This window comes from Diabrotica undecimpunctata, chromosome 6, assembly GCF_040954645.1.
Source record: "Diabrotica undecimpunctata isolate CICGRU chromosome 6, icDiaUnde3, whole genome shotgun sequence".
Classification (NCBI taxonomy): domain Eukaryota; kingdom Metazoa; phylum Arthropoda; class Insecta; order Coleoptera; family Chrysomelidae; genus Diabrotica; species Diabrotica undecimpunctata.
In genome coordinates this window covers 149,756,568-149,768,044 of record NC_092808.1, presented here as the reverse complement: position 1 = coordinate 149,768,044, position 11,477 = coordinate 149,756,568, and the positions used below count along the sequence as shown (strand labels likewise).

The following is an 11,477-nucleotide window of genomic DNA, read 5'->3' as shown; positions in this document are numbered from 1 at the left end:
TGTATGACACTACGCAAGTTCTTTTATCGGAAATTGTATGTGATTCGGCACATGATTGGTCGAAATTTCGACACATATAAAAATAGAACTGCAGTACCTGAGGGCCCCAAGCCAGATGCTACTGATTATTATTTTAAATACTGTGGTTCAAAAATGAAAGAAATAAAATGTCCCAATATTAAAACTAAATTGGAAACCACAATTTTTGAACATATTCAATAGGCTGTAATGGAAGACAGAAATAATAAATAATTTGGTTGTAATAATTTATTTGTTTTTTTTTACAAATTATGTGTTTGAATGGCATGCTCTTGAAATTCTACTCTCTTATTTGAAGATATAAAATAATCTTTAAACTCATCACGAATTTTTAAAGCGGTTATGTATTGTTTTTAGTAATACATCTCCTACTTTCAGTAGTTCCGATGCTATTTGATCCAATCCCTCTGATTTATTGTTTTTCAATTTGGCTACTGCTGTTCTAATCTTGGTTATTGTTGGTTGGCACTTTTCTCTGATGTCTATTTGGTCTAATTGTATATCAAAATTCTCCTCCAGCCACCATTATGACAGAAGTTTTACGTTTTTGCGCACAAATTGACGCATTTCTTGTACAAGAAACTGCAGCGGACACAAATTCTTGTATCGTTTCTGATATAAGAACTTATACGCTTCTATGACACTATCCATTTTTTTGTTATATCAGAAACGATATAAGAAAATGCATAGTGTCATACGGCCTTAAGAAAACAATCAACTTTTATTTTTTTTTCTAAAATTTTTACATACCATATATTATAGAAAGAGACAGATCGCTTCAAGAAACCAAGAAAGAAGAAGAATGTGAAACGTCAAATTTGATTTGTACTTAAGGAAATATATAAAAACAAAATAAAGTTTAATGAAATGGAACTAGATATAATAGATGAAATAAAACAAGAATTTGATGAAAAGTCTTGTAAAACGGAAATAGACAATAATAGGGTGAGTGATGTCCTTTTTGATACCTTTAAAACTGAATTTATTGAAGAACCGAAAAGAGAAAATACAAATGATGCATTTGATTATTTGGTTCTAAATGAAAACCTTTTAAAGACTGAAATACAGCAAGATGAACATAAATTATTTGAAGAAAAACAAAAACTTGAAACAAGTAAGTAGATAAACATTGGGGTATACAAATTATGAATTTTTTGCAATGAACATAACCTTGGCAGATACTAATATTCATAACTTTAATGTAGCTAAATATTGTAAATTGATATATTTGTCAATTATTTTGTAAACTGATATATTTAGCAATGGAGCCAGAAACCTCAAAACTCAAAACCGGAATTGCTAGATTGCTACAGATGGTTGGCAGATTACAATTTCTTAAATCTTTTTCGAAAAAATGTACCTGCTTTTTGTTAGTACTTGCTGATGCGGTGTACTTTCAGAGTACAGTAACAGTGGTTATATTGTGCGAAAATAAAATATTTTATTATCATGGATACATTTATTGTTGCCACAGGGAGCCAAGTATCATTTAACCAAATTTTTCACATTTTTGTTTGTTTTCAATTTTCATTTCATATAATTATTAAGTGCTCTTGCCCATAATTTTAGATGTGAGAGTATGAAATAATTGACCATATGGCAACACTGAAGTATATTAAGCTTACATTGAATGTCAAATATATCTATAGGTTATGTTCATTGCAGGAAAACCATAATTGTACATTTTTATGCCATTTTCTTACCTGTTCTGTATTTTTTGTTAGAATGCCCATAAAATTTGGCCTAACACATTTGAATAAACTTAATCCCTAGTTGTTTTCTCTTAGTGAAGATATCCTTTTTCCATATAAGTCATAGCATTGTATACACAGAAGATTATAATAATTGTCAAATATAATTTTTATCCAGTTTCCCATTACCAGATTGTCCAAATTTAACAGTAGCAGTCTCACAAGAATGTCATAGCTGAAAATCGTGTTGTTTATTAGTAATATTATTTGTATTTACATAATGCACAATAAACTAACTGCCTTTTCAAATGTTTAGCAAAGATAATTAAGATTTTAGTACCTCTGTAGTTAGAGAGTAGGCCCGTTTGCCTTTTTTATACACAGGAACTAACTTGACGTCTTTAGTATGCCTGGAAATTTTCTGATACACACAGATTAATGTATTAAATCAGTGAGAATCGGAACAATCCTTCAACAGAAATAGTACCACCTCATCAAATCCAGTAGATTTTATGTTTTTAAAATTGTTTATTATTTTAATTACTTGTTTGATTCAATTGTTACTTGATGGAAATTCATTTTATGTAACAATAAAACACTGAAAACTTTGTTTTCAAAACTTCCGCAACATTTAATATAAAATCTTAACACTACGGCTGATTGCCTTTCTCAAGCGATCTATTTTTGGCATGCGTTTACACTTTATAGTCTTTAATGAAATAGGTTGAGGAAGGGAGAACTGTTTGTCTCAAGTTGGTCATTCAGAATTATATATCTGTGTTTTTTAATTTGTTAATTTCCATAGATTCTAACAAGGATAGCTTAAGGCCTTTATTTTAAATGTGAAGAATTTGAAATTCGTCATTAAAAGATTGATTATGTTCTAGAAGGTGAAGTGCATATGTAGAATCTGTTTTTCTATTATTGAAAGCCCTTTTATGTTCTGCTATTCGTTTATTAAAATTTCTACCAGTTTGGCCTATGTAAGTCCTGAATTTCACCAATTTTGTTTTTTTAGTGTTTTCTCTATGAGTTTTCTTGTTTTGTTATCTAGCCCTTTATCATCTAGTATACACAGGAGTGATTGTTGGTCTATCGATCATAAGCCTTTTTAAAATCGATAAATGTGCATATTATAGGTTTGCATCTTAATGCTCTCATTTTAATATTGTTTAAGTTGAAAATTTGTTCTCTGCTAATTTTATTTTTATTTGTTCTTGTGTTGTTTTTTGGAGACAGGCAGAGAGAATTTTGTATATTGTAAAGAGAAATTCTTCTGTAGTTACTGACATACATAAAAATTTATTATTTAATGGATTTATGTTTACCATTGTTGTAAATGAGGCGTTAAAGGCAAACATAAAACCATCCCAAAAATTTCCAAAAAACTTTGTCAACGGTAGTGTAATTGGTTATTTTAATTTTTCCAACAAACGCTTGAACTCTACAACAAAAAAAAAACAACGAAAATTTTGAAAAAGTGGTGATTTAGTTCTCAACTTAGTCAAAAATACGTTTTTTCGAGGTCTGCAAAGTAGATTTCTGTGGCGGCGATGACCTCCTTATTGGATTCAAGTTTCTATCCGGCGCGTGACTTTTAAGTTTTCAAATAAAAAGAAGTTGATCGGGGCCAAATCTGGAGAATACGGTGGATGGGGCGCAGTTCGCAGCTCAATTTAGCCGTGGCGACGGCGAAGGTGTGAGCCGGTGCGTTGTCATTGCGGAGGAGCACTTTTTTTCTTCCATGACCGTTCTTATGCCCATATATGTCCTTGCTTTTCTTCCATGACCGTTCTTATGTCTATATATGTCCTTGTTTTTCTTCCATAACTGAAAGTACTTATCGATTGCTGTTGTATTACTGTATTTTGCAACATTGGTAGATACGGATGTGTGAGATTTAACCAGCAAGTCAAGATTTTACAACAAATTTTAGCTTTAATGAATTTAGACAACCATCTATATTGAAATCTCCACAAATAACTACTTGCGCTTTTATTTAGAACTTCAGAAAGGGCACGAAAAAACTCCTTAATATCATTAACTGGTGATCTATATAACATTCAAATTGTAGCAGTAATCAACTTTATATAGCCTTTCTTTATACATATTGCCACACCGCCATGAATGTAAAAACTCTTCAAATAATTTGTGATTAAAATCTAATATTCCAGTAGGCACAACCTTTCTTCCATACTTTATTTTACTTTTGATTAAATAATACTGGCTTAATAGATAATTATTTTAGGTTTTCCATGGGAAGCTGATGCTAGCAATGAATTTAAAGATCATATTAGAAACCACAGTCACTTAAATCAATATTTAACTGCTAATCCAAGTCTGAGCACTCAAGAAAAGAACAATCTGACTTCTGAAATATGCTCCAAAAAGTCAAATCTAGAAGAACTTATGAGAATACATAATGGAAAAAAATCGTTTGCATGTAATATTTGTAATAAACAACTTTCAAGAAATTATCATTTAAAGATGCATATGAGAATGCATACTGGAGAAAAACCGTTTGTGTGTGATATTTGCTCAAAACTGTTTTCACGAAGCCACCATTTAAAAATACATATGAGAATCCATACTGGAGAAAAGAAGTGTTTGACTTCTGAAATATGCTCCAAAATGTTTCCCGGAAATTCAAATTTAAAAGAACAAGTGAGAATACTTACTGAGAACAAACCTTTTGCATGTAATATTTGCACTAAACAATTTACAAGAAATTATCATTTAAAGATACATATGAGAGTGCATACTGGAGAAAAACCTTTTGTGTGTGAAATTTGTTCCAAATCGTTTTCAGGCATTTCCAACTTAAAAGAACATATGAGGCTACACAACGGGGAAAAACCGTTTGGATGCGATATTTGTACTAAAAAATTTTCAACAAAGAATCATTTAAAGTTACACATGAGAGTGCATACTGGAGAAAAACCGTTTGTATGTGAAATTTGCTCAAAAGTGTTTTCACAAAGCTCCCATTTAAAAATACATATAAGAATACACACTGGAGAAAAGCAATTTGCATGTAAAATTTGTTCTAAACAGTGTATAACAAAGACTGTTTTAAAAATACACGAAAGAATGCACAGTAAAGAAAGACTATTTACATGTAAACTATGCAAGAAAACATTTACACAAAGTTCTAATCTTAAAAAGCATTTGAATGTACATACTGGTAAAAAATCTTTTTTATGTGAAATTTGTAACAAACAGTTTCTAGGAAGTTCGTGTTTAAAAAAACATATGTTAGTACATACTGGGGAAAAATCTTTTGCATGTGAAATTTGCGAAAAACAATTTTCAATAAAAGGTAATTTAAAAAGACATATGCAGGTGCATACTGGAGAAAAACCTTTTGTGTGTAAAATTTGCTCGAAAGCGTTTTCACAAAGCACCCATTTAAAAATACATATGAGTGTACATACTGATGAAAAACCTTTGCATGTGAAATTTGAAGCAAAAGATTCTTGAGAAATTACCATTTAGAAATACATATATGTACTAGAAATACTGGCCAAAATTATTTGGCATATAAACTTCCTTCTAAATAGTAGTTCATACACGGAATGAATTAATAGTCTCCACAGTAAAACCAAAGAATATAGACGCTTATAGAAGAGCAGTTCAAATGGACGATTTGGTTACGGTTTATACTTCAAAACACTCCTCCTGAGGGTGGCTGCATAAACTCAAAGCGTGGCGCCGTGGCGAATATTCTCATAATGAAATATGCAGTTAGGGGGAAGTGGGAAAAGATTACGAACGGGTATACTCCATTCGCTTAGCTCGGGCATATTTTGACAGATTCATGGTCGGAAACCTACAACACAACAATTCCTACTTCTCAGTTTTAATAGCTCAAGTATCCTACTATTGCAGAGTTCTTTCTTTAAAAAAAGAAGAATTATTTTAAATAGTGGAAGTGTATACTAGACCCATCAAATTTTGGGTAGTATGTATATATTTAAAAAATATATTTTAGTTGTTATAATTTAACATAACACATAACTATTTATTATATGGTGCAGATAAATAAATATTGATTGTCGGTAATTCACAAAGTTCTATTTTATTTACTATTTAGTTTGTTTACTATTAATGTTGGCTATAAGTACGTGTGCTTGGTTGTATAGCAATTTCCAGCCACTTTTAGTCTGCCAAAAAGTAACTAACTTCGCAAAAAAATAATTGCTAAATTCACTAGACAGTTCGGACTGGGAATAGCGAACCGAGTATAACTGCATCTACGCATAAACAAATTTCGATGCCATTGATTTGCAAACTGTTTTTTTTTTCTGTTGTTTCACAATAAAATCTTTATTTTTAATATATTAAATTGTTAAATTTTTAATTTTAAAACTTAAAAATGTATGATATTTACAATATCCAAAGTATTTATTTTTTTAGTTGTATAACTTTGAATTAAAAATAGGTTTGTTCCAATACAACGAAAAACCGTCACATAAGTTTTTATTATACTGTTTTTCTGCCCAGAAATTAACGAAACATTTTTAAAAAATTTCAATTAAAAAAACAGTATTGAATGAAACTTTTTACTAAATTATGAAATTTTCCATTTCGCCGAAACTTCCAAACTTCCATTTCATCCATAATTTTTTAATAACGTATTTGTGTGTGTGTGTGTGTGTGTGTGTGTGTGTGTGTGTGTGTGTGTGTGTGTGTGTGTGTGTGTGTGTGTGTTTTATTGGCACTGGTTTTGACAACCAACTGGCCAGTCAATTTGTTTTGAGTTCTCTCTTTACACAAGATATTGTTAGTATTTAAATTTAAAACTATTGTATTGAGAGTTAAGACATGGAATGTTAGAAACTTACTTACTAGTTTACTCTGTTTTTTCTGTTTTATTTTTTGTATCTTTTTTTTTATTTTTTTTTTAATTTTTCTTTTTTTTTACTTTTTTTTTATTTTGTTTTATTTATTTTTTTTATTACTACGATAAGACATAAACCCGATTCGACACCTCGGAGGTTTAGATCTTCTTAGTAACTTTTTTTTTTATTTAATTTTTTTTTATTTTTTTCTCCATTTTTTTTATTCTTTATTATTTTTTTAGTGTTTTTTTTGTCAGAGCTTTAATTTTAAGCAATTTATATGACCATATAAAATTTTATATACATCTAGATTCTTTGACTCTAAAAGATGTGTTAGATTAGAAGGTATTTTTTAATAACAAAAAGCATTCCTGATATATTTTTGAAATATTTAACAGTACCTTTTAATGAATAGTATATGTGAAAGTTTTTACGCTGTATGGGTACTATTTAATCTTGTTTTAAAATAACAACTAGTAGTATCTAAAACATCATTTTCACAATGAATGAATATTGGTGAAATTATTACAATATAGTCTTAAACTGATTTATACTTAAGATTTGTACATATTTCAATTAAAAATTTGAATCATAATAATTTTTCTAAAAAGATTAATTTATTAAAAGTTAAAATAATATTATTTTCTCTAAAAAATATCTTTATAAATAAAAAAATCTACATCTACATATAAAAATATCTAAAGTTTCAATTATTGCCCCACTCTTTCATATTTTAGAAGCAATAATAGAGCTGACCTGACCGCTCCTTAGTGGTACGTGGTACCACGTGCGTTCCACCCGACTCACTTTTTGCCGACTTTCAAAAATAACAGTGAACAATTCTTCTATAAGCGTCTATATTCTTTGGTAAAACACAATAAAATTTCCCCAGATATACTGAAATTTGACGTCACAATTTCCCCTCCCGAAGGCCTAACGAATAACCAAACTGCTCACATGCTTATATAGGCTAGACACTTATTCAACCTAATGGATGTCTGCATTTACCGAGGTGTTATTATGAACTCAAACCACTTTTCAGTTGAAAGATACAAGCAGGACCGGATTTGCTCAAAAAGGCGCCCATCTTCTCTCTAAACAGAAGGCGCCAGACCATCCTTTAAGTCATGTTTATGCTTATATTTGATCTTCTTACGATTTGTTGTAATACTCATCATCATCATCAGCCCATAGACGTCCACTGCTGAATATAGGCCTCCTCGAAAAACCTCCATTCAGATCTATCTTGCGCTGCTGCAATCCACTTGGTACAAATCCTCTTTATGTCGTCAGTCCATCTTGCGGGTGGTCTTCCCGGGTTTCGTCTATCCGCTCTCGGTCTCCACTCCAAGATTTTTTTGGTCCACCTGTTATCCTTCATTCTAGCGACGTGTTGTGCCCACCTCCATTTTATTTTGGTATGTGTTTTATAATGTCTCCTACACCACTTTTTCTACGGATTTCTTCGTTTCGCCTTCGCATGGCGATGGCGATTAGGTTCTAATACTAGTTTGAATAAATTCGTTGATAGCGGATCCCCTTGTTTTAAATCTCTATTCACTGTAAACTGTGTTAAAAAGCTTCCTTCTATTGTTACCCTATTCATCGTGTTTCTAAGCATCATTCTCACTAGCCTTATAAGCTTTTCTGATATTTCTAATGTTCTCATGGCCCCATATAGCATCGTTTAATTTAAGGAGTCATATGCTTGTTTAAAATCGATAAATAGCATATGTAATCCTAAGTTTTGTTCGTAGCTATTATTTTGTACTAGTTTTTAAATAATAAAACCAGTGTAATATATAATTATTTTAGGTTTTCCTTGGGAAGAGATAGAAGCTGACGCTAGTACCGAATTTAAAGATCATATTAGAAACCACGGTAACTTGAATCAATATTCAACTGCTAATACAAGTCTGAGCACTGAAGAAAAAAACAATTTGACTTCTGAAATATGCTCCAAAATGTTTCCTGAAAAGTCAAATGCAGAAGAACTTATGAGAATACATAATGGAAAAAAATCGTTTGCATGTAATATTTGCAATAAACAACTTTCAAGAAATTATCATTTAAAGATACATATGAGAATGCATACTGGAGAAAAACCGTTTGTGTGTGAAATTTGCGAAAAACAATTTTCAATAAAAGGTCATTTAAAAAAACATATGGGGGTGCATACTGGAGAAAGACCTTTTGCGTGTGAAATTTGTTCAAAATCGTTTTCAGGCAGGTTTAACTTAAAAGAACATATGAAACTACACAAGGGGGAAAAACCGTTTGGGTGCGATATTTGCACTAAAAATTTTTCAACAAACAATCATTTAAAGTTACACATGAGAGTGCATACTGGGGAAAAACCGTTTGTGTGTGAAATTTGCGAAAAACAATTTTCAATAAAAGGTCATTTAAAAAGACATAATATGCAGGTGCATACCGCGGGAAAACCTTTGCGTAGGAAATTTGCTCCACAACATTCTCGAGAAGTTACAAGTTAGAAATACATATGAAATCTCATGGCCAAAAACATATCATGCGCATCAAACTAGGTATACAAGGAATAATGCGATTTTACCTAAATATAATAAATCCATACTCCAGAGATATGGTTACGTAAAACCCAAATTATAGAATTGTCTACCGGAGAATTTAAAACAAATTAAAAATTATAAAAAACATAGATATAAGTATAAAACTACACAATGGAATGGAAACAAAACAATATAATGCTATGAAGAACTGACTAATTGATAATAGTAATAAATAAAAAATATCTAAATAGACTTTTATTACCAACTACATTTCTTGAATTTATTGACACATTTATGTCACATACTATATTAAAATGAATGTATTTTTTTAAGTGCGCATATGTAACTGTTTATATTTATTCTTCTTCTTAACGTACTCCATCCCTAAGGACATTGGCGATCACCATTCTATTGACGTTTTCCCACTCCATTGTCTCAGATTCTTCAGCCAATACGTGCGTCTTCTCCTCGGTCCTCTTTTGCCTTCCGCCTTCCCTTGTATGACCAGCCTCATCAATTCGTATTTCTTGTTTCTTAGTATGTGACCAAATTAGCTAATTTTTCTTTTCTTTATAGTGTTGAGTATTTCTTTTATCTTTTTTCATTCATCGTAGCGTTTCTGCATTTGTTATGTGTTGTGTCCAAGATATTTTCCACATTCTTCGATATCACCCCATTTCAAAGTTAATGAGTTTTTCCTCTGTTGCCTCTGTAATTGTCCAGGCCTCAACTCCATACAACAGAACAGAGAACACGTAGCATCTAAATATTCTAGTTCTAATTTCGATGGTTAGTTTTCCATTGCATAATATTGCTTTCATCTTATTAAAAGCACTTCTAGCTATCCCAATATGCCGTTTTATTTCCGTACTTCTATCCCATTCTTCATTTAGTTCGTAACCTAAGTACTCATATCTGTGCACCCTGCCTAAAAGTTTCCCTTTAGCATAAACACTGTCTTCCTCAACCTTGTTCTTGCTTACCACCATGATTTTTGTTTTATTTGTATTCAGTGCCATTCCATACCTTTCGCAGTATTGGGTAATGCGATCAACCAAGATCTGTAGTCCTTCTCTGCTGTCCGCAAGGAGTATTGTGTCATCTGCGTATCTAAGATTATTCAGAAGTGCTCCGTTAATAAATATGCCTTCATTTAAGTCTTCTAATGCCTCTTTAAACAATTCTTCTGAATACATATTAAAAAGTAAAGGGAAAAGCACACATCCTTGTCTTACTCCACGATTTATAGGTATTTCTTTCGATTTTTGTTGGTCTATTCGTATTATAGCTTTCTGATATCGGTATAGATTGGCAATGATTCTCACGTCTTCGTCATCTAATTCTTTGTTCTGCAATATTTTTGCCACTCTTCGGTGTTACACTTTGTCGAAAGCTTTTTCGAAGTCGACTAGACATATGAATACGTCGCAATTGACATCTCGACATTGTTCGATTAGTGTTTGTACAGTAAATAATACTTCTCTGGTGCCAAATCTTTTTTCTGAATCCCAATTGGTTTTCAGCTATTCTATCATCTAGCTTTTTATAGATATGTTCGTGTATCACACGTAAGAACACTTTTAGAATATGGTTCATCAAGCTAATTGTTCTGTGTTCTTCAGACTTCATTGCGTTTGATTTTTTGGGTATTGTATTTATACAGTTGTTAAATATTTATTTGTTTGTATATATATTTTTTAAGTCTTACGCACAAGGGGTGCTACTTTTATGATAGCTCTACTTCAGTGAGTTTTTATGTTTTATTTAGTATTCAGTATGCTTATTTCTTGTAAATCTATGTTATAATGTAAGCTTCCTAAATAAACATTATTAGTATTAATTACAATAAATTTCTATTATTATTATTGTGTTTTATTACAACTCTTTACCCTTCCCTACCATAAATGTGATATATCCAGGCGATTGAATTTGGAACTGTACAACCAGACGTTTCAGAGACCCCAGACGCATAGAAGGAAATCGAAGGGGTATATGTGTATATTAATTATAATAAATTTCAATAAATATACAGCGAAAATATCGTGGGCTTATATATATTCACATTCAAAGAAATTCATTTAAAGGAAACAAAAAAGTCAGCAATCTAAGACAAAGTTAATAAAAATTTCAAAAATATAATTCTGTATTGATAAGTAACTCGATGAGTGATAACAAGAATAACCAATAACAACTTACATTTTTATTTGGCACCCTTCCGTTTGGTGGCACTGCTACTCTTTTTCCTGCGCGTTATTCGTTGTCACATCACTTTATATCATCACTGTCATTAAAGTCCACAGCACACTCCCACGTAGCAGTGCCAGTCCTGTGTCAAAGAGTAAACGACGATTGGCGCATCGCCTAGTGCCAGGGTGCGT

The 11,477-nt window shown here is 31.3% G+C and overlaps 1 protein-coding gene across 1 annotated transcript; it reads left to right on the top strand.

The window, feature by feature from the left end:
- Positions 1 to 790: 790 nt before the first annotated feature.
- LOC140444090 (uncharacterized) lies at positions 791 to 10,958 on the top strand. The gene is made up of 3 exons (XM_072535736.1): positions 791 to 1,153; positions 3,979 to 5,049; positions 8,387 to 10,958. The coding sequence occupies exons 1-3, from the start codon at positions 907 to 909 to the stop codon at positions 9,064 to 9,066; spliced, it is 1,998 nt and encodes a 665-aa protein (XP_072391837.1). The 5' UTR covers positions 791 to 906; the 3' UTR covers positions 9,067 to 10,958.
- Positions 10,959 to 11,477: the final 519 nt, after the last annotated feature.